The sequence below is a fragment of the Pristiophorus japonicus genome, chromosome 9 (genome assembly GCF_044704955.1).
Source record: "Pristiophorus japonicus isolate sPriJap1 chromosome 9, sPriJap1.hap1, whole genome shotgun sequence".
NCBI lineage: Eukaryota > Metazoa > Chordata > Chondrichthyes > Pristiophoridae > Pristiophorus > Pristiophorus japonicus.
Window position 1 is genome coordinate 207,782,292 of NC_091985.1, and position 24,257 is coordinate 207,806,548.

Genomic DNA, 24,257 nt, shown 5'->3' on the forward strand with positions numbered 1-24,257 from the left:
GTGAAAACTGGGAGCAGACGATAAACTGTCTTGAGACATGCGATGTGTTTGGATTCCAGGACAGGGAGGAGCGACAGTGTGTCGGATGGGGATTTACAGCACAGGGAGGTGGGACAGTGTGTAGGATGGGGATTTACAGCACAGGGAGGTGGGACAGTGTGTAGGATGGGGATTTACAGCACAGGGAGGAGGGACAGTGTGTAGGATGGGGATTTACAGCACAGGGAGGAGGGACAGTGTGTAGGATGGGGATTTACAGCACAGGGAGGTGGGACAGTGTGTAGGATGGGGATTTACAGCACAGGGAGGAGAGACAGTGTGTAGGATGGGGATTTACAGCACAGGGAGGTGGGAAGTGTATAGGATGGGGATTTACACACAGGGAGGAGGGAGAGTGTGTAGGATGGGAATTTACAGCACGGGGAGGTGGGACGTGTGTAGGATGGGGATTTACAGCACGGAGGTGGGAGAGTGTGTAGGATGGGGATTTACAGCACAGGGAGGAGAGACAGTGTGTAGGATGGGGATTTACACACAGGGAGGTGTGAGAGTGTGTATGATGGGGATTTACAGCACAGGGAGGTGGAACAGTGTGTAGGATGGGGATTTACACACAGGGAGGTGGGAGAGTGTGTAGGATGGGGATTTACAGCACAGGGAGGAGAGACAGTGTGTAGGATAGGGATTTACAGCACAGGGAGGAGGGAGAGTGTGTAGGATGGGGATTTACAGCACAGGGAGGAGAGACAGTGTGTAGGATGGGGATGTACAGCTTTGGATGAACATAGAGGAAGGCTTGTTCCATAGAAACTAGAATTGTCTGTTCTGTACTTAGTGATGAGTTCTGTAATCTCCTTTTACAGGTATTAGAAAGGGAGGATTTGCAGACGGGATACTCAAACTAAACATTACATCAAGATCTGACAGAGTCGCTCAATTCCTCAGGATCTGAATATCATCAGCCTTTGAATGTGGAAAGCAAAATCTTTGTCTGTTCTGTCTGGGAAAAGATTTCAAACATCAGTGTGACTGGAGAAGCACCGAGACACACACACACACCGAGGGGAAGTGTTCCAGTGCACTGCCTGTGGAAAGAGCTTTAACCAGTTGCACAGCCTGAAAAAACATCGCACCATTCACAGCGGGGAGAAACCGTACACGTGTTCTGTGTGCAGACGAGGCGTCAACTGATCATCCAACCTGCAGAGACACAAGGACACGCGCACCATGGAGAAACCGTGGAAATGTGGCGACTGTGGGAAGGGATTCAATTCTCCATCTGACCTGGAAATTCATCGACGCAGTCACAGTGGGGAGAGGCCGTTCGCCTGCTCCATGTGTGGGAAGGGCTTCACTCAGTCATCCCATCTGCTGACACACCAGCGAGTTCACACTGGGGAGAGACCATTTACCTGCTCCATATGTGGGAAGGGCTTCACTCAGTCATCCAACCTGCTGACACACCAGCGAGTTCACACTGGGGAGAGGCTGTTCACCTGCTCCATGTGTGGGAAGGGATTTACTTGTTCATCCCACCTGCTGAGACACCAGCGAGTTCACACTGGGGACAGACCATTCACCTGCTCTCAGTGTGGGAAGGGATTCACTCAGTCATCCAGCCTGCTGACACACCAGCGAGTTCACACTGGGGACAGACCGTTCACCTGCTCGGGGTGTGGGAAGGGATTCACTCGGTCATCCGACCTGCTAAAACACCAGGGAGTTCACACTGGGGAGAGACCGTTCACCTGCTCGAGGTGTGGGAAGGGATTTACTCGGTTACCCAACCTGCTGAGACACCAGCGAGTTCACAAGTGACTGCAGGGGTTGGATTCTGCTGTTATTGCTGCTGTTATTCACATCCTGCTGAATCGTGTTCATTCTGTTGGTTGGCATTTCTTTCTGCTGATGTTAATAACCCTTCAACTAGGCTAGAGTTTAATATTTTGATATTTCAAATAACAGTATGTTGATATTTGATGTCTCCAATATAAAGGAGATTAATTGATGTCCTGTTACTGACTGCTCCATTTTTGATCGGGACGGAGGTGCGGTGAGAGATCGGGGCCCAGGAGGGCCGTGATCAGGGCCCAGGGGCAGCACGGACCAACTCACACTGCGATCTACGGACAGTAGGAGCATGTGTGCGCACTCGGTCCGTGCAGCAGAGCTTGGTCTCCAGTCGTCTTGGTTAACCTTTGTCACTGGATCAAGACCTAGCTCTAAGATTTATTAGATCTGTCAGATTTATTATATCTGTCAGAAGAGACTTATATCTGTGACCACAACAAACCACGCCAGGTACAGGTATTTTGTAAATAACCACAACAGATTTTATTAAGTATTTTGCTTCCAGTACAAAGAAATAATACTTAATAAGGCGATAGTCGACAGTCTTTGAAACCTCAAAGGTAGCCCACTGAGTGACCACGGCGCTTGTCTCTTGCTGCGTTCTGTTGACCATAGTCCTCCTTCAGTTTCTTTCTGTGTTGGCGCTGCCCCAAAAGTCCAATAGCTGTTACTTTATACCTTTTCCTCCCATACAAATGCTGTGAGAGTCTGCAGCTGTCTCAGGCTTACAATAAATCATTCTAAGTCTGTGCCTCTGACCTTCTATGTTATCTCTCGTTCTTCTCTGAGAACTTTTACAAAGACTGTGTCACAGAATTCATTACTGAGCTTGGCTTTACAAAATGGTACATGCTGAATACTTTTATTGATTATTATTTAGCCTTGGCCATTCTAGTTCTAAATGAAGCTGTTTCAGCAAATTACAAAACAATGGTTAACATGGATGTTATGTATGTAACACCTTGTAACCAGCATTCTACCACCACCAGAAGGCGCATCTGTTGGGATCCCAGCATCCCTTTGGAACACTGCATATAAGCAGGCCTCCCATGCTGTGCCAGTACACTGGAGTCAGAATAAAGAGACTAAGGTCACATTTACTCAAGTCTACAGTACTTAGTCACATTGCTTTATTTGAGACATAATAATAATAATGGCTTAATCTACCATGATGCTTTGCTTAGAAATGGTTAACATAAGCTTACACACATTTTACTTACTTTTATCATATAACAGTTAAACAAAAGCATTATTAAAACACTATCCCAACATGCAGATAAGTTTTATCATACAATCCCCAGCTTGCGGCCGAGGTATTCTTTCTGACGCCTCACTTTGTCATGATATTGGCTAGCCCTCTTAATCTGGATCAGCAGTATATCCAGATCAATTCACTACCTCCGATATCCATACGTCTTATGACACTAACTTCTTCCTTTCTGAATTATGGTATGAATGGAAGATGAGAACGGGTTAGAGAGTAGGGGTGAAAGAGGATTTGGGGTGAGGGGGTTGGAGAGTAGGGGTGAAAGAGGAGTTGGAGTGAGAGGGTTGGAGAGCAGGAGTGAGTGAGGGAGGTTGGAGAGTGACGGAGAAGGGGAGGTTGGGGTGAGGGAGGCAGGAAAGTAGGTCTGAAGGAGAAGTGGCATGAGGAAATTGAAGCGTCGAGTGAAAGAGGAGTTGGGGTAAGTGGGGTTGGAGAGTTGGGGTGAGGGTGAATGGAGAGGAGTTGTAATGGAGGAAATGCAGCAGCCAATTTGCGCACAGCAAGATCCCACAAATAGCCATGTAATGATGACAAGATAATCTGTTCTCAGTGATGTTAGGTGAGGGATACATGTTGTCCTGGACACCCGCGAGAACTCCGCCTGTTCTTCCTCAGAATCGTGACCGTGGGATCTTTTACACCCAACTTAAAGGCTAGACGGGGCATCGGTTCAATGTCTCCTCTGAAAGACGGCACCTCTGACAGTGCAGCGCTCCCTCTGTACTGGCACCTGGAGTCTCAGTCTAGATTATGTGCTCTGGTCTCTGGATTGGGAACTGAACCCTCGATCCCCTGACTCAGGGCCGAGAGTGCTACCACTGAGCCAAGGCTGACATGGTCTGTTCCCTGTTCCCATGACACTAGACCGTGCCTGTGTTATTACACTAACCCCACCCATTCATACTGCAGTGGGCCTTCACTCTGTTATTAGACATTCGGCAAAGCATTTACTACAACAACAAAACAACCAGAACTTACATTAATATAGTGCCTTTAACGCAGTGAAACATCTCACTGCGCTTAACAAGATCGATATTAATAAAAAAAACATTTTTGAGACAGAGCCATAGAGAAAGATATCAGGACAGATTCCCAAAAGGTTGATCGAAGAGGTAGTTTTTAAGAAGAACCTTGAAAGAGGAGGTGGAGGTTCAGGGGGAATTCCAAAACTTAGAGCCTCGGCAGCTGAAGGCATGGCTGCCAATGGTGGAGCGATTAAAATCGGGGATGACCAAGAGGACAGATTTGGAAGAGCACAGGGATCTTGGAGGGTTGTGGGGCTGGAGGAGATTACAGAGATAGGGAGGGGCGAGGGCCTGGAAAGTTTTGATACCAAGGATTAGAATTTTAAAATCGAGGCGTTGCTTAACCGTGGGCCAATGTAGGTCAGTGAGCACAGGGATGATGGGTGAATGAGATTATAGCAATCTTCATAGGCAGTTCCTCGTATCGAGGATGACTTGCTTCCACACCAAAAAGGGATGAGTTCACAGGTGTTTCAATGACAGAGCTAGATCTTAGTCCAGTGGCAAGGATTAACTGACGATGGGAGACCAGCTCTGCTGCATGGAACTAGGGCACGGACTCTGCTGCACACATATTGCAGAGTGGGCTGGCCCGTGTAGCCCCTGGGTCCTGGTCACACGTCGTTCCACGATCACTCGCCACTCCTGCTGTACCTGCCCACGCTCCAATCAGTGATCTGGATTATGGTGACATTCTATCCAGTCGCCCTCTTCACAGCCGTCGCTCTCCAGCACGCAATACCTTGAAGTATGAATGCCGGGTCGGGCCACATGCTGCTCCTTTGAAGGCCCCGACCTACTGATGGTCTTTGCAGGTCGGGGCTACCACGCCGAATGCAATATGCCCTGACTTGCATGCATTATTAGATGAGACCCAATCTTTGTTTGAGTGCACTAGATACTGGCTGTGTGACTATCACACTAGATCTCGCATTGTGTTCAGTGTAACACTAGAGTCTGCCTCTTTTATTATTGGAACCAACACTGTCTTTGTTACTCTCACAGTGGGCCATGCATTTGCTGCTATTACTCTGGACCAGTCTCCAATCTTATTGTATGAGACCCTGTCTCTTGGATTGTTACACTGGACCCGGCCTCTGCTGTTATTAGAAAATAACCTGCCCCTTTTATTCCATTTCGAGTGCATGCCTCCAATATTATAACTCTAGATCTTGTCTCTGTTGTATCCAATAGAGTATGTTTCTGGTATTGTTAAAGTGGACCCAGCTTCTGTTAGTGTTACATGATCACCTCTTTCAGTTATTATTGCAAAAAAACTTTCAATTATTGAAGATTTGTTTCTAGTGTAAAACTGGGCCCTGTCTCAGATATTACTGCACTCAACCCTGTCTATATTACACTAGACCCCGTCCCTGTTTATATTACACTAGACCCTGTCTCTGTTTCTATTACCCGAGACATCCCCCATTTTCTCTCAGACCTATTCATTTACAGCGCCTGCTGACAAATTAAGAGTTTGTTTTGGGGGGGCAGAGGAGACTCCGATTTCAGTCACACATTCTCACTCGAGCCCTTTTCATGTTTTTTTTTATTCCAGTTGAGTGTCAATCCGTTTATTAACCCGAAATTCCCCGCAGTGTAACAACCCAGAATGGGAGTTCTTACGGAGACCAGAATGGGACAGCGTGAGCATTCTGTCCCTCTTCTTTTTTTACAGAAGGACTCCTAATTCTGGTGTTACTCCCACCGCAGCTCCTGCGAAAAGCTCACTTTTACAAAGATTGAGTTTGATTATTGCCATGCATCCGATTTGTCTCGGTTTAGGGCCGAAAGCACTACTTAATTCACAAAACAACTGCAATACTATGTGAGCGATGGTGGTATAGCGGTGAGCATAGCGAGCTTTCAAGTAGACCCAGATGCAATTCCCGGTAATTGTATCGGTACTTTTAATACCCCTCGCTGATCAGAACTTATTTATGCTGGATTATCGAACCAACAATGTCAATGCAATTTCTAATTTAAAACTGACAAAGTGTTTGACAAATTATCCTTGTACATCTCCCAAAAAATTAAGATGGACTTTAAATTAATAAATGAGTTCTCTGTCAGAAACAATAGTGAAAATGGTAGTTAAGTGACACAAAAATGTCAGAAGAGCAGAGTTCAGGTGACAAACAATGCGACGGATTGTCCAGGTGAAGGTAATATTGAAACAACTAATGTAGTTACTGCAGTGACCGATAGGAAAGGGGTTGAATTAAACGGTGGGAGGAAGGCAGCATCAGGGCGGAAGGACAGGACCAGGGACCGTGTTTGTAGTTTACTGCGGGAAATTCCAGCGATGCTAAGGTCGAACCGGACAGTGAAGCTGCTTATCTGAGAATTCAAAACTAAATCTACAGCTGGAACTGCAAAGGTTCGCAACACAATTGTTCAGGAAATAACTACAGTAAATTCAGTCTAAAGGGTGATGCGTTTGTGCAGCTCTTTCAGAGAGGCTGTGGGTGGCTCTTAAAAGAGCCGTCGTGTTTTGGGTTTGTTCTGTCAGGACATCGTGGAGGTGTACTTGGTCACCGCCTTTGTCCCTTCCGACACGGCGTGCTTGGCCAGCTCCCCGGGCAGCAGCAGGCGCACGGCGGTCTGGATCTCCCGGGAGCTGATGGTGCGGCGCTTGTTGTAATGGGCCAGGCAGGAAGCTCGAAAATATCGTTCACAAACGAGTTAATGGCCTTGGAGGAGATGCCGGTGTCGGGGTGAACCTGCTTCATCACTTTGTAGATGTAGATGGAGTAACTCTTCTTCCTCGACTTTTACGCTTCTTGCCGTCCTTCGGTGGTGTTTTCTTGATTACCTTCTTGGCATCTGTGTTTCTTTTCTTCAACCATCGTCTCATTCAGCCTGGCATAGTTTGATGGGAACTGTGCTCCGGGCTCGCATTATATAGGCAGCCCCACACTCCGCCCACAGCCCTATGCTAATGAGGAATGGGTGAAGGCAATGATTGTGATTGGTTTATTGGCCGCATTGTCAATTTCCATTGTTCTGTATCTCTCTGGTCTCTTTAAACATCCAATCAGACTTCTTGCTCCCCACCATCTCAAATTCATGAATTAGGTCATCAATCCCCTCCCGATTTATATTCTGTTCTTTGTGTTTCTATTCTGCTCTCGGTCAAAAATGGTTAATGACGGCCGGTCTTATGAGGAAGGTTCATTCATTTTGTTCCTATTAAAATATGTGCATATAATACATATTATATATATTTTTTTTCAATAATCTGAACAACAAACTCACTGCTGTGTTTATCAATCTAGATTTCTGCATGTTCAACAGACATTGACCGGTTTAGAACTGAGATTGCCTGCAGGTCACATCTGGTCAGGAAATTCCCATCTTAACAACCGTAGGGATTTAATATTAGGTAGAGAAATAAAGACTTGGATTTATATTGCGCCTTTCATGATCAGCGGACGTCTGCAAATGCTTCACAGCCAAGAAATACTTTTGGAAGTGTAATCACTGTTGTAATGTAGGAAAGCCAGCAGCTCCCACAAACAGCAATGTGACAATGGTCAGATAATCTGATGTGTTATGTCGATTTAGAGAGAAATATTGCCCAGGACACCGAGCATAACTCCCCTGCTCTTCTTCGAAATAGTGCTATGGCATCTTTTATGTCTACCTGAGAGAACATACCGTGTTGCGGTTTAACGTCTCATCCAATAGATGGCACCCCCAACACTGCAGCGCTCCCTCAACACTGCACTGGAGTGTCAGCCTACATTTTTGTGCCCCAATCCCAGGAGTGGCTTGAACCCTTATGACTCAGAGCTGAGAGTGCTACCAACTGATCCACAGCTGATACGATTGTGATCAATATATCTGTTTCTTCAGACACTAACCAGCCTTTTCACAGATGCAGTGGGTGGCTCTGAATAGAGCCTTTGTGTTATTGGATTAATTCTTGTCTGCTTTACTTGCTCTTGCTGGGCTCAGCTTTGGTTTTGTTTGTCAGGAGCACCGCCTGGATATTAAGCAGTTCAGCCACGAACTTATTGAATTCGCGGAGCAGGCTCCAGGGGCCTTATGACCTCATATTTCTGATTTTCTTACAGCTGGCATTCTCTGGTATGTGAGTATTGTTTTTTTCCTCAGTTTCTGGTAGTCGGATTTGGGTTTCATTATACACCGGTCAGCTTCTGTTCTGTGAGTACGATTGTCATTTTATATCTGTCTTCTCTGGGATGTGTGGGTCTTACTTTGCAGCTGTCAGTTTCTGGTATGTGAGTGTGGATTGTATTAAGTATCTGCCAGTATCTGGGATGAGGGTATGATCTATACTGTGTATCTGTCTGCCTCTGGTTTGTTAGTGTATGTTTGACTATGTGTCTGTCAGTATTTGGGAAGTGACTGTTTGACTCTGTAACTGACACTCTTTGGTAAGTGAATGGTGTTTCATTCAGTACCTGTCTGTGTCTGGGATGTGAGTACAAGTTTTAATGTGTACCCAGCAGTTTATGCTTTGAGTATTGGTTTTAATTTGTAAATTTGTTTATCAGATTATACATCTGTGGCTCTGACTCAGTATCTTTCAAGCTCTAGTATGTGAATGTGGAGCTAATTCTGTACCTGTGAGTTTGGATTTCACACCGTACTTGTCAGTCACTTCTATCTGATTGTGGCTTTACCTTGTACCTGTCAATCTCTGGTATGTGAGTTTGGGGATTATTCTGTACTTGTCAGTTTCAAGTATGGGAATGTGGGTTTATTCTATACGTGTTAATCTGTACTATATGAGTGTGTGTTTTATTCTGTACCTGTCAGTTTCTGGTATGTAGTGTGGGGTTTAATCTGTACCTGTCAATTTCTGGTATGTGAGTGTGGGTTTTAATCTGTACCTACAAACATACGAACAATGACAGACAGGTAAAGACCACCCAGTCCATCGAGCCTGTCCCACACAGTTGCAATACCTGGTGTATCACAACTTCTACACTCCACCCCACCCAAAATCATGTGATCTCCTGGGAGAGGCAAAAAACCAGATTAAAAAACCCAGATCAATTTGGAAAAGAAAATCTAAGAAAATCTTCTCCGTCTGATCTGGGCGATCGAAATTAGTCCAGGAGATCACTCTGGCCATTAAATTCCCTGCAGTACCTCCCTTCTGTAAGAGGTAATCTCTGCTGCAGCCAGAAACAAATCCAGCTTTTGCTTGAAGGGATTCAGTGAGTCTGCATCCATCACATGAAACGGCAGCTTGTTCCAGAGGTCTACTATTCTCTGTGAAAAGAACCACCTCCTGATATCGAACCTAGATCTAGCCTTGTACAACTTAAATTTATGCTTATGGTCCTGCCTAACCTATTTAATTGATATAAACGGTCAGCTGGAACACTGTCTATTCCCTTCATTATCTTATAAACCTTAATCATATCCCCCCCCCCTAAGTCTATGTTGCTCTAAGTTATAAAGTCCCAACTCTTTTATCATATCTTGATAACTAAGAAGCTTTAGACTTGGAATTAATCTAGTGGTCATCTTCTGCACCCTTTCCTGAGCCTGAATATTGTGCACCATGTGAGGCGACCAAAACTAGACACAATATTCCAAGTGTGGCCTGACTGAGGTCTTGTACAAGTACAAAACTGTACACCTCGTCTTATACTCCATTGTCCCATGGATACACCCCAACACCCTATTTGCTCTAGCTATCGCTGCACGGCATTGCTCGTGTACCTTTAAGGATGTATGCACGAGAATGCCCAAATCTCTTTCTATCTCCACCATCTTTAATACCTTTCCCTGGAAAGTGCATGAATGTTGGGCATTTGCCCTGCCCACATGTATAAAACTGCACTTATCTAAGTTATACATTATTTTCCAGTCTTGAGCCCAGTCTCCCAACACATTAAGATCTGCCTGCGTCAGACGAGCCTCTTCTACAGTTCTAGCACTCGCACAGATCTTGGCATCATCTGCAAATTTGCAAATTGTGCCGTCAACCCCTGAATCCAAATGATTAATAAAAAGTGAAAAGCAACGGTCCCAACACTGATCCCTGTGGGACACCACTGGTAACCGGTCTCCAAACAGTTCCAAATCCATATATAACTATTCTATGCCTGCATCCTGACAGCCAGTTCTGAATCCAGCCCAATATATTTCCACTAATACCAGAGGCTCTGATCTTATAAAGAAGCCTCTTGTGCAGTACATTGTCAAAAGCTTTTTGGAAATCTAAGTAGACAATGTCTATTGGGCTTCCCTCATCCACCAACTTTGTATATTTTTCAAAAAATACAATTAGATTTGTGAGACATGTCCTCTTTAGTATGATGCCAGGTTGGGGATCCCTAATATGTCCCTTATTATCCAATTTTTCATATATTGCATCCCTTATGACTCTTTCAAGCATCTTACCTATTACTGATGTTAAACTGATGGGCCTATAGTTACCCGGGTCTGCCTTGTCACCTTGTAAAAAATTGGAACTACATTAGCCTCCTAATTTATAGGAACCATTCCAGAGTGCAGTGAGCTATTAAAAATATAGGCCAGGGGCTCGCACAGCACATGTTCCATCTCCCGGAGGACCTTTGGGTGGATAGCATCCGGCCCTGCTGCTCTTTTTTAAGTTCTTAATCTGGCAGATGGAGTATAATGTGGGAAAATGTGAGGTTATCCATTTTGGCAGGAAAAATAAAAAAGCAAATTATTATTTAAATGGAGAGAGATTACAAAATTCTGCAGTACAGGAGGGACATGGGGTCCTTGTGTATGAAACGCAAAAAGTTAGTGTGCAGGTACAGTAAGTAATCAGGAAGGCAAATGGAATGTTGGCCTTTATTGCAAGGGGGGTGGAGTATAAAAGAAGAGAAGAGACTTTTGTAGGAATTGTGCAAAACAAATGGATTTCTATCCATGATATTGTTAGTTCCAATATGTAAACCTACTACAGTATCTTGGCACTCACCTTTCATTAGTTCTTCCGCATAATCCTGGAGATCAGTGACCTTGGCCTGTGTAAAACAGAAGACTGTTCTTGACAGAGCCTTACCTCTACATCGGGTGTTGTCTGTGTGTTTGATGGTGGAGTCCCCAATGAGCATTGCTCTTCGTTGGCTGTTCAAACGATGTCCTCTTGGACTTTGCAGCCATCCTCTTATCTTTTCCAAGATGCTGACATGAGGATTGAGGTTCAGTGTCACTGGTGCTGACATCACTGCCTGTTGTGTTCTCCAAATCACAAAGCGGGGCATATCTGTTTGAAGTAATAAGAGAATCCAAAGAAACTGTCCCTTTAAATGGGCACAGAGACTCTCTCCCTTTAAACAGGCACAGAGATTATGTGAAACTAAGAAAGAAGCATTATTGGCCGACTAAAAGTAAACTGAATGCTGGCACCTGTAAGTAGCGCTCCACCAGCCGACATCCGACTGAAACCCGACTGCTGAAACTGTCGTCATCAGTGCCAGGCACAGGACCAGGGGATGAGGGCCAATTTTTGGTCCGGGGCTCTGTGCATGGTGATGACATCAGCATCATGGAGTGTAGCAAAGCGGGATGCAAAGTCTTACCGTCGCTGCAAAACTCCCACCAAATTTAGCGGAAAGCGCTGTTCTCACCGCGCCCAGTCACAAATTCATTTGTACCCATTATCGCCAGCTGGGGGTGTTAACGAGAGAAGCAAAGCAGCAAAATTTCACCCCCCTCTCCCTTTAAACAGGCACAGAGACACTGCAAATTTAAAAAAAAATGCAGAGACACTACCCCTTTAAACAGGCACAAGGACACTGCCCCTTTTAACCATCCCAGAGACACTGCCTCTTTAAACACGCAGTGACGCCCTCAAAGCCTCCTTGAACAAGTGCATCATCATCATCGTAGGCAGTCCCTCGAAATTGAGGAAGACTTGCTTCCACTTTAAAAGTGAGTTCTTAGGTGACTGAACAGTCCAATATGGGAATTACAGTCTCTGTCACAGGTGGGACAGTCGTTGAAGGGTGGGTGGGACTGGTTTGCCACACACTTCTTCCGCTGCCTGCGCTTGATTTCTGCATGCTCTCGGCGATGAGACTCGAGGTGCTCAGCACCCTCCCAGCTGCACTTCCTCCACTTAGGGCCGATTTTGGCCAGGGACTCCCAGGTGTCGGTGAGGGTGTTGCATTTTATCAAGGAGGCTTTGAGGGTGTCCTTGAAATGCTTCCTCTGCCCACCTGGGGATCGCTTGCCATGTCGGAGTTCTAAGTCGAGTGCTTGCTTTGGGAGTCTTGTGTCAGGTATACGAACGATGTGGCCTGCCAACCGGAGCTGGTCGAGTGTGTCCAGTGCTTCGATGCTAGGGATGTTGGCCTGATTGAGGACGCTAACGTTTGTGCGTCTGTACTCCCAGGGAATTTGTAGGATCTTGCGGATACATCGTTGGTGGTAATTCTGCAGCGATTTGAGGTATCTACTGTGTATGGTCCACGTCTCTGAGCCATACAGGAGGACAGGTATCTCTACTGCCCTGTAGACCATGAGCTTGGTGGCAGATTTGAGGGCCTGATCTTCAAATACTCTTTTCCTCAGGCGGCTGAAGGCTGCGCTGGCGCACTGGAGGCAGTGTTGTATCTCGTCATCAATGTCTGCCCTTGCTGCTAATAGGCTCCCAATGTATGGAAAGTGGGCCGCGTTGTCCAGGGCCGTGCCGTGGATCTTGATGACTGGGGGGCAGTGCTGTCTGGTGGGGTCAGGTTGGTGGAGGACCATTCTCTAACGGATGTTTAGTGCAAGGCCGATGCTTTCGTACGCCTCAGTGAAGAGGTTGACTATGACTTGGAGTTCAGTCTCTGAATGTGTGCCGATGCAGAACAAGTGCAACATTCCCCACCGACACCTGGGAATCCCTGGCCGAAGACCGCCCTAAGTGGAGGAAAAGCATCCGGGAAGGCGCTGAGCACCTCGAGTCTCTTCGCCGGGAGCAAGCTGAAGCCAAGCGTCGACAGTGAGACCCGTTCCTTTAACCACCATCTGTCCCACCTATGAAAGAGACTGTACGTCCCACATTGGACTCTTCAGTCACCTGAGAACTCATTTTTAATGTGGAAGCACGTCATCCTCGACTTTGAGGGACTACCTCAGAAGAGAAGACCCTGCCCCCTCAGGGAGAGCGCGCCCTGTATTGATTGGTACCGTAGCCCCGCCCCCGCCGCTGATTGGTGCAGAGCAGCGGCCGCTGGGTGGGCTGATGCCCCGTGCGGCCTCGCCATTGGCTGCGGGCTGAGTGGCGGCGGCGCGCGGGAGGGCGGTTGGCCGGCGGGCTCTGCTCGCGGCCCGGATGTTCGGAGAGCCGTTGTGGAGATTGCCGCGCGGACTGTCTCACTCAGTGACTCCGCGGCGGCGGCAGCGATAGGAGCGATCTAGGTCCAGGTTCCGTGCGGACTGTCTCACTCAGTGACATCGCGGGGGGCGGTGGCAGAGGTAGGAGCGGCCCGGGGCGGCCCAGGCTCCGTGCGGACTGTCTTACTCACTGACAACGTGGGCGGCGAGGTTTGGGTCGTCGGTGGGTGGCGGCTGCAGGATAGCTTCGAGAGGTGATGGGCCTTGGTGACTGGCGGGGGGAGAGTGAGATGGCAGTTTGTCGAGGTGGGGAGGTGGGGGGGAGGGGAGGGAGTGCGGTCCGGAGCGAGAGGGGCGGGGCTTTCACTGACGTCATAGTTTGTCCCGCTGCAGGGCAGGGAGCATGCGCGACGGCCATCTTAGTGCAGGGAGGCCCTCAGGTACAGGATGGTGACCAGTGACATGAATACATAAGAATATAAGAAATAGGAGCAGGAATAGTCCATTTAGCCCCTGGAGCCTGCTCCTCCACTCAATAAGATGATGGCTGCAGCATCTGGAGTGGTTGTCCTTGGAGCAGTGAAGGTGCAGGACAGTTTTAAAAGAGTTGCTCACAATTGGGAAGGCTTTAGATTGAGTCAGGGAACAGAGTGGTTCTGCTCACACAATCAGAATGGAAGAAGCCCATTTGGCCCGTCGAGCCCGTGCTGGCTCCCAGCTCGTCCCACACTCCCACCCTTTACCCCTGAGCCCTGCAAATGTTTTTCTTTCAGATACTTATCCAATTCCCTTTTGGAAGTTGTGATCGAGTCTGCCTCCACCACCCTTTCAGGCAGTGCATTCCAGATCCTAACCACTCGCTGTGTACAAAAGTTTTTTCTTGCATCGCCTTTGGTTCATTTGCCACTGTAAGGGTGGGGGGTGGCGGTGTTTGGGGTGTGTTTTGGTCTCTGAGGGGGTCAGGTTCCCTTCTGACCAACTTGAGCGGTTTTGAATCGCTCCCCCTCCCTTGGGTTCTGTACTCTGGATTTATTTGGGGGATGGGGACACTGGTTTGATGCAAAGAACTTTGGTTTTATTACAGTCCAGGTAATACAGGCTTATTACTCTAGTAAGAAAATACACAGCCAAACTTACAATCACTCTAATAAAGAACAGTATAAGGAAAGGTACAAGGTCAAACTTAAAATCACTCTAAAAGTACCATACACTACACGTTCAAAGGGGTTTGCAGTAAAATTATAACTCCCACCTCCCAATACCTAATTCTAGCTTGGTTAGACTCCAGGGCAGGGACTTGTGCTTACTGATCCTTTTGATAGTTAATGGTAGATGGTGATGGTCTTCCTTCCTTCAGGACTTCAAGCCTTCGAGGCTGGAGAAGTTAGTTTTGCCCATTGTCTTGATGAGGTAGTAGTGACCACCCCTCTCCCCCACCAACCTCTGTTGAAAACAGTGGCCAGTTATACGATTTCAATGTTCTAATCTTGCCACCAAATCTCTTCACAATCCTTTGTATAATTTTGGCGGGCTTGGTTCTTCTTTGTAATATTTTGTCGGGCTTGTTAAAGTTGATAATGTCTTGGGTGGGTTGATCTTCGAAAAACTGTTTCCTGATGGAAATATTAGTTCGGTAATTGCAATAGTCTTTGTCTTTTGCATACAGGCTGGATTGGGCCTCTTTGTGATGTTTCTGCTGAAAATGGTTTGTCCAGACCCATGTTGATGGGGAGCTATCTCTGGGTGATACTGTGATGGTAATGTCTCTTGTGGAGGAAGATTTCCAAATACTCATTCTTCCAGACAGATTAACCCAGTCCTCACACCCAGACAGTCCCAATAATCAAGTGGACTTCTTTAGTTCCCTAGGTCCGCCCACAGGCTTGAATTTGTCTTGTAAAAGTTCATAATTCTATTAAAGTTCGTAGTTTCTTCCATAAGCACTTTAGAGTTCCAAACTTTTTGGTAGATAGTCCCAAATTAAATTTCCTTTCGAATGAGCCAAAACACAGGGAGAGTGGGGGGTGGGTTCTGGTGAATTTTGCGCTCTGCTGTCTCCTCAGTTTCTCTCTCTACCCTGTCCAGACCCCTCATGATTTTGAATACATCTATCTAATCACCTCTTAACCTTTTCTGCTCTAAGGAGAACAACTCCAGTTTCTTTAGTCTATCCATGTAACTGAAATCCCTCATCTCGTGAATCATTCTTGTAAATCGAATGCCTTAACATCCTAATGTGCGATGCCCAGAATTGGACACAATACTCCAGTTGAGGCCGAACCAGTGTTTTATAAAGGATCATCATAACCTCCTTGCTTTTGTACTCTATGATGCCCAGGATCCCGTAAGCTTTATTAACTGATTTCTCAACCAGTCCTGACACCTTCAGAGATTTGTGCACATATACCCGCAAATCTCACTGTTCATGCACCCCCTTTAGGATTGTACTCTTTAGTTTATTTTGCGCCTCCTCGTTCATTTAATCATGCTTCTCCAATTTTATTTCTTAACTCAGATTCACGGCCTCATTTTATTTCTTCCTCTGAGCACTTAACTCAATCTGGCAGCATGATGTTGGCGAGTAGTGATTAATTGCCCTGGGAACCAACAGGAAGAGAGCTCAGAGGCCGGAGGGCCCAGGGAGCAGAATGTTCTGCAACCAATCCTGAGTCAGGTGAGTCAGTGTGAACTCCTGTTAAACTATTTATCTTTTAAAAGTTAGATCACAATTTTTTTTCTCAACAAAACAGTTTAACATTTGTCAGTATTTTGGGTCCCTCGAGTTCCTATTATGAGTTTCAGGTACTTCAGTGCCAAGTGAACTAGGTGTTTAAAGATCATTCAATTCCCTCTTTCCACTTTGCTGTTAGTTAAATGTACAGTGATTGATTTCCTCTCATTATGCATTTGTAGTAGTTAAGGTAACATCCTTCCTGTTGGCAGTGAGTCATTCTGTGCTGGGTGAGATGGCTGGTGGCATTAGCCTTTAAAATTGTCATCCTCTTGTTCAAATCTCTCCAGGGTCTCGCCCCTCCCTATCTCTGCAACCTCCTCCTGCCCACCAACCTGCTTAATAGGCTGGGTTTGTTTTCTTTGAAACAGAGGAGTATATGGGGAGACCTTAATGAGGTCTATAAAATTATGAGGGACCTAGATAGAGCGGATAGGAAGGACCTGTTTCCCTCAGCACAGGGGTCAACAACAAGGGTGTATAGAGTTAAAATAATTGTGGGGGAGGTTTAGAAGCGATTTGAGGGGAAATTTCTTCACCCAGAATGTGCTGGGGGTCTGGAACTCACTGCCTGAAAGGGTGGAAGGTTCAGAAACCCTAGCCACAGTGCGCCTGCGAGGCTGAGAACTTTGTTGATAGCATGTTTCGGGGGGTGTTCACCCTGCAGCTTAAGTGAGTGCAGGTATAGGAGGGAATGGGTGACCGCCAGACAGACAAGGAGGACCAGGCAGGTGGGGCAGGAGTCCCCTGACTCACTAACCGGTTTTCAGTTCCGGATACTGGTGAGCCCGATGTTTGCTCTGGGGAGTGCAACCAGCGGCAAGTCCACGGCACCACGGGTTGCTCAGCTGCAGGCAGATTTTAGGGAGCTCGGAAAGTGACTAAAAGCACGACCTCAAAGGTCATAATCTCTTGATTACTCCTGGTGCCACGTACTAGTGAGTACAGAAATAGGAAGATAGAACAGATGAATGCACAGCTGAAGAGATAGTGCAGGAGGGAAGCCTTTAGATTCCTGAGACTTTGGACCATTTCTGGAGGAGATGGGACCTGTATGCGCCGGGCGGGTTGCCCCTCAACAGGACCGGGACCAATATCCTCACTGGGGATTTTGCTAATGTTTGGAAGGCAGAAGAAACAAAGGCTAGAAAATAGACAACAAGGGAGTTTGGCAGTGCTAACTGCCAGTGCCAGTATGTTTCGGTGAGATCACCTCTCATTCTTCTAAACTCGAGTGTATAGGCCCATTCTACACACTCTCTAATCATAAGACAGCCCTCTTCAGAAACACTTCAATGCCAGTGCAAGGAGTCTAGGGAATGATGGCAGATGAGATGAGGGCACTGAAGGACATGTGTGAGTATGATATTGTAGCTATTAGTGAGACATGGCTAAAAGAACTACAGGAATGGCAGCTCAACATTCCTGGTTACAGCATTTTAAGATGCGATAGAGAGGGGGATAAAAAAGGAGGTGGGGGGTGGGCGGGTCAGGTTGCAATATTGATTAAAGTAACAATTACAGCTGTGAGGAGGGATGATATGTTAGAGGGGTCATCAAATGAGGCCATGTGGGATGAACTGAAGAACAAAAAAGGGGCAATCACACTGCTGGGGTTGTACTATAGACCCCCAAACAGTCAGAGGGAGATAGAAGAGCAAATATGTAGGCAAATTTCTGCGAAGCGAAAAAACAATAGGGCAGTAATACTAGGGGATTTCAACTACCCTAATATAAACTGGGATAGAAGTAGTGTGAAAGATATAGAGGGAGCAGAATTCTTAAAATGCATTCAGGAGAACTTTTTTAGCCATTACGTAGCAAGCCCAACAAGAGAGGGGGTGGTTCTGGACTTAGTTTTGGGGAATGAAGTTTGGGCAGGTGGAAGGGGTATCAGTGGGAGAACATCTTGGTGCTGGTGATCATAATTTAGTTAGATTTAGGGTAGTTATGGAAAAGGACTAAGATAGACCAGTAATAAAGGTTCTCAATTGGGGAAAAGTTAATTTTGGGAAAAGCCGAGATGTGATTTAGCTAAAGTGGACTGGAAACAGGAACTTGAAGGTAAATCAGTGTCAGAGCAGTGAGAGGTATTCAAGGAGGGAGATAGTGAGGGTTCATATGTTCCCTTAAGAAAAAGGGTGGGACTAATAAATCTAGAGCCCCTTGGATGTCAACATAAGAACATAAGAAATAGGAGCAGGAATAGGCCACACAGCCCTTCGAGCCTGCTCCGCCATTCAGTAAGATCATCGACCTCAACGCACTTTCCCGCCTGATCTCTATCTCCCTTGATTCCCCGAGAGACCAAAAATCTATATATCTGAGCCTTGAATATACTCAGAGACTCAGCATCCACAGCCCTCGGGAGCAGGGAATTCCAAAGATTCACAACCCTCTGAGTGAAGAAATTCCTCCTCATCTCAGTCTTAAATGGCCTTTCCCTTATCCTGAGACTGTGCCCCCTAGTTCCATCCAGGGGAATCAACCTCTCAGCATCTACCCTGTCAATCTCCTTCAGAATCTTGTATGTTTCAATGAGATCATCTCTCATTCTTCTAAACTCCAGAGAGTATAGGCCCATTCTGCACAATCTCTCATCATAAGACAGCCCTCTCATCCCAGGAATCAATCGTGAACCTTTGTTGCACCGCTTCCAAGGCAAGTATATCCTTCCTTAGATAAGGAGACCAAAACTGTGCGCAGTACTCCAGATGTGGACTCACCAAGATCCTGTACAATTGTAGCAAGACTTCCTTACTCTTATACTCCATCCCTTGCAATAAAGGACAACGTGCCATTTGCCTTTATTGCTTGCTGTACCTGCATGCTAGCTTTCAGTGTTTCTTGCACGAGGACACCCAAATCTCTTTGAACACCAACATTTAAAAGTTTCTCACCATTTAAAAGATATTATGGTTTTCTATTCTTCCTACCAAAGTGAACAACTTCACATTTCCCTGCATTATACTCCATCTTCCACCTTACTGCCCACTCACATCGTCTATCTATATATCTAGGTCATTAATATAGATTGTAAATAGCTGAGGCCCCAGCACTGATCTTTGCAGCACCCCACTAGTTACAGCCTGCCAACCTGCAAAGGACCTGTTTATCCCTACTCTCTGCTTTCTGTCCGTTAACTAATCGTCTATCTATGCTAATACATTACCTTCAATCCCATGAGCCCTCATCTTGTGCAATAGCCTTTTATGTGGCACCTTATCGAATGCCTTTTAGAAATCCAAATATACTACATTCACTGATTCCCTTTTATCTACCCTGCTAGTTACATCCTCAAAAAACTCTAATAAATTTGTCAAACATGATTTCCCTTTCATAAAAGCATGTTGACTCTGCCTAATCATATTATGATTTTCTAAGTGCCCTGATACTACCACTTTAACAATGGATTCCAGTATTTTCCAGACGACTGCTATTAGGCTAACTGGCCTGTGGTTCCCTGTTTTCTCTCTTCCCTCATTTCTTGAATAGCAGTGTTACATTTCCAATCCACTGGGACCGTTCTAGAATCTAGGGAATTTTGGAAGATCAAAACCAATGCCTCGACTATCTCTGCAGCCATCTCTTTTAGAACCTGAGGATGTAGGCCGTCCGGTCCAGTGATTTGTCAGCTTTTAGTCTCGTTCCTCACCCTCATTAGACCCTAGGTTCCCCACCATTGTAGGTATGTTTTGTACCTCTTCCATTGATACAAAATATTTGTTTAATGTTTCTGTCATTTCCTTATTCCCCATAATAATTCAATAATAATGTGGGACTTCCGTCAACACACGGACTGCAGCATTTCAAGAAGGTGGCTCACCACCATCTTCTCGAGGGCAATTAGGGGTGGGTAATAAATGCTGGCCTTGGCAGTGACACCCACATCCCATGAACGAATAATAATAAAAAATAAAAATTCTCCTGTCTCAGCCTCTAAGAGACCAACGTTTATTTTTTCTATTACACTTTTGCATACTTGTAGAAGCTCTTACAATCTTTATATTTCTGACTAGTTTTCTCTTGTTTCTCTTTTTTCCCTTATCAATTTTTTGGTCATCCTTTGCTGACATCCTCAGGCTTACTACTATTCTTGGCAACATTCTTTCAATCCAATGCTATATTTAACTTCTTTAGTTAGCCACCAAGCCTTCCTCCTCCACACAGGTTTGCTTTATGGTCCCTAACAGGCCCTTTTGTTATCCTCTTGCTCTTAATGTACTTATAAAACATCTTTGGGTTTTCCTTGCCTTTATTTTTTCATGTTTTCTCTTTGCTTTCCTAATTTCCTTTCCTAATTTCCCCCCTGCACTTTCTATACCCCTAGGGGTTCTGCAGTATTGTGCGCTCGGATCATTTTTCCCGTGGACCTTTGTTTCTCAATGGAATGTATTTTTGTTGAGAATTATATATTTAAATGCTAGCCACTGCTTATCAACTGCTATATCCTTTAATCTATTTTTTCCAATCGACCTTAGCCAACTTGCTCTTCAAACCTATGTAATTGGCTTTATTTAAGTTTAAGACCCTAGTTTCAGACTTGGGTAAGTCACTCTCAAATATAAAGGGCATACAGGATAGGATAAAGAAATCAAGACAACCTTATTTTAGATACCGAGCGCACAATACTGCAGAACCCCGAGAGGAGTATAGAAAGTGCAGGGATGAAATTAAAAAGGAAATTAGGAAAGCAAAGAGAGGACATGAAAAAATAAAGGCAAGGAAAACCCAAAGATGTTTTATAAATACATTAAGATCAAGAGGATAACAAAAGGGCCTGTTAGGGACCATAAAGCAAACCTGTATGGAGGCGGAGGCTTGGTATGATTCAAAATGAATACTTTGTTCCTCTCTTTTCTGAAAACAGACACAATGTGGACATTGCAATTGGGACGATGAGTGTGAAATATTAGATGAAATAAACATAGTGAGAGGAAGTATTAAGGGGTTTAGCAACTTTGAAAGTAGATAAATCCTGAGACCTGGATGAAATGTATGCTGTTAAGAGAAGCAAGAGAGGAAATAGCAGAGGCTCTGACCATCATTTCCAATCCTCTCTGGCTACCGGTGTGGTGCTAGAGGACACGAGGACTGCAAATGTGGTACCGTTGATTAAAAAGGGATAATTACAGGACCGTCAGCCTAACCTTGGTGGTGGGAAAAGTATTGGAAAAATTCTGAAGGACAGGATAAATCTTCATTTAGAAAGTCACGGATTAATCGAGGAAAGTCAGCATGGATTTGTTAAGGGAAGGTAGTGTCTGACTAAATTGATTGAATTTTTTGAGGAGATAACAAAGGAGGATCGATGAGTGTAATGTGTTTGATGCAGTCTATATGGATTTTAGCAAGGCTTTTGCTACGGTCCTATTGGCAGACTGGTCACGAAAGTTAAAGCTCATGGGATCCAGAACAAAGTGACAAGTTGCATCCAAAATTGGCTCAGGCAGGAAGCAAAGTGTAATGGTCGATGGGTGTTTTTGTGACTGGGAGGATGTTTCCAGTGGGGTTTTACAGGGCTCTACTTGGTCCCTTTTCTTTTTGTGGTATATAATCAATGAGTTGGACTTGAATGTAGGGGTTTTGATTAAGAAGTTTGCAGATGATACGAAAATTGGTCGCGTGGTTGATAATGAAGAAGAAAGCTGTAGACTGCAGGAAGATATCAATGGACTGGTCAGGTGGGCGCAACAGTGGCAAATGGAATTCAATCTGCAGAAATGTGAGGTAATGCATTTGTGATGGGCTAACTAGACAAGTGAATACACAATAAATGGTAGGATACTGAGAAGCGTAGAGGAACAGAGGGATCTTGGAATGCATGTCCACAGATCCCTGAAGGTACCAGGACGGGTAGATAAGGTGTTTATTAGCTGAGGCATAGACTATAAAAGCAGGGAGGTTATGCTTGAACTATATAAAATTCTAGTTACACCACAGTTAGAGTACTGCGTGCAGTTATGGTCACCACATTACAGGAAAGATGTGCAGTAGAGAGGGTACAGAGGAGATTTACGAGGATGCTACCTCAACTGGAGAATTTTAACTGAGGAAAGATTGGATAGGCTGGGGTTGTTGTCTTTGGAATAGAGGAGGCTGAGGGGAGCCCTATTTGAGGTATATAGAATTAAGAAGGGCCTAGATAGAGTGGATATGAAGGACCTATTTCCCTTAGCAGAGTGGTCAATAACCAGGGGTCATAGATTTAAAGTAATTAGTAGAAGGTTCAGATGGGATTTGAGGAGATAATTTTTCACGCAGTGGGTGGTGGGGTCTGGAACTCACGCCTGAAAGGGAGGCAGAAACACTCATCGCATATCTCAACGTACTTCGATGCGCACTTAAAGTGCCGTAACCTGGAAAGTGGGATTCGGTGGACTTGTTGAGCCGAACGGTCTCCTGTGCTGTAAATTTCTGTAATTCTATGATCCTGTACTTGCAGTGGTGACTTTTGTAAATTATGAGGACAGGTTGCACAGAAAAGGCTTGTATTCCCTTGAATATAGAAGATTAATGATTGACCTAATTAAGATGTTTAAGATGATTAAAGGAAAAACTATTTCCTCTAGTGAGGGAGTCCACCACAAGATCGTTCAGGGGTGATGCCACGAAGCACTACCTCTCACAAATGCTGAGAGGCTGTTTCTCTTGGCTCGAGAGTCGAGAACTCGGGGTCATAGGGGCCAATATTCCACATTGCCTTTAATTCTTCCTGCATCTAACCTGTCCAGTTCCGTCAGAATTTTATATGTTTCTATGAGATCCCCTCTCATCCTTCTAAACTCCAGTGAATACAGTTGATCCAGTCTCTCCTCATACGTCAGTCCTTCCATCCCGGGAATCAGTCTGGTAAACCTTCGCTGCACTCCCTCAATAGCAAGAACGTCCTTCCTCAGATTAGGAGACCAAAACTGAACACAATATTCCAGATGAGACCTCACCAAGGCCCTGTACAACTGCAGTAAGACCTCCCTGCTCCTATACTCAAATCCCCTAGCAATGAAGGCCAACATACCATTTGCCGCCTTCACCGCCTACTGTACCTGCATACCAATTTTCAATGACTGATGTACCACAACACCCAGGTCTCGTTGCACCTCCCCTTTTCCTAATCTGCCACCATTCAAGTAATATTCTGCCTTCATGTTTTTGCCACCAAAGTGGATAACCTCACATTTATCCACATTATACTGCATCTGCCATGCATTTGCCCACTCACCTAACCTGTCCAAGTCACCCTGCAGCCTCTTAGCATCCTCTTCACAGCTCACACCGCCACTCAGCTTAGTGCCATCTGCAAACTTGGAGATATTACACTCAATTCCCTCGTCCAAATCATTAATGTATATTGTAAATAGCTGGGGTCCCAGCACTGAGCCCTTCGGAACCCCACTAGTCACTGCCTGCCATTCTGAAAAGGACCCGTTTATCCCGACTCTCTGCTTCCTGTCTGCCAATCAGTTCTCTATCCACGTCAGTACATTACCCCCAATACCATGTGCTTTAATTTTGCACACCAATCTCTTGTGTGGGACCTTGTCAAAAACCTTTTGAAAGTCCAAATACACCACATCCACTGGTTCTACCTTGTCCACTCTACCAGTTACATCCTCAAAAAAATCTGGAAGATTTGTCAAGCAGGATTTCCCTTTCATAAATCCATGCTGACTTGGACCGATCCTGTCACTGCTTTCCAAATGTGTTGCTATTTCATCTTTAATAATTGATTCCAGCATTTTCCCCACTACTGATGTCAGGCTAACCGATCTATAATTACACCTTTTCTCTCTCCCTCGTTTCTTAAAAAGTGGTGTTACATTAGCTACCCTCCAGTCCATAGGAACTGATCCAGAGTGGATAGACTGTTGGAAAATGATCACCAATGCATCCACTATTTCTAGGGCTACTTCCTTAAGTACTCTGGGATGCAGACCATCAGGCCCTGGGGACTTATCGGCCTTCAATCCCGTCAATTTCCCGCCTGATAAGAATTTCCTTCAGTTCCTCCTTCTCACTAAACCTTCGGTCCTCTAGTATTTCCGGAAGGTTAATTGTGTCTTCCTTCGTGAAGACAGAACCAAAGTATTTGTTT

At 45.4% G+C, this 24,257-nt stretch overlaps 2 protein-coding genes across 8 annotated transcripts in view; both read left to right on the forward strand.

Moving 5' to 3' along the window:
* The window catches only part of LOC139273517 (zinc finger protein 239-like), a 42,625-nt gene extending 34,112 nt beyond the window's left edge, over window positions 1-8,513 (forward strand). For 6 of the 7 annotated variants that reach the window (XM_070890433.1, XM_070890432.1, XM_070890437.1 and 3 more), the window contains 2 exons: window positions 864-1,757; window positions 8,123-8,513. In XM_070890433.1, coding sequence (XP_070746534.1) covers window positions 1,228-1,757; window positions 8,123-8,243 — 651 coding nt within the window. In that variant the 5' untranslated portion in view covers window positions 864-1,227 and the 3' untranslated portion in view covers window positions 8,244-8,513. Of the gene's footprint in view, window positions 1-863; window positions 2,962-8,122 lie in introns of those variants that run through there. The other variant, XM_070890439.1, reaches the window with a different exon arrangement.
* LOC139273549 (zinc finger protein 850-like) overlaps window positions 1-24,257 on the forward strand; it is a 700,279-nt gene that overhangs the window by 519,145 nt on the left and 156,877 nt on the right. Inside the window, exon 5 of the mRNA XM_070890500.1 lies at window positions 15,947-16,105. The gene's annotated coding sequence lies outside the window, so the exon portion shown is untranslated. The remainder of the gene's footprint in view (window positions 1-15,946; window positions 16,106-24,257) is intronic.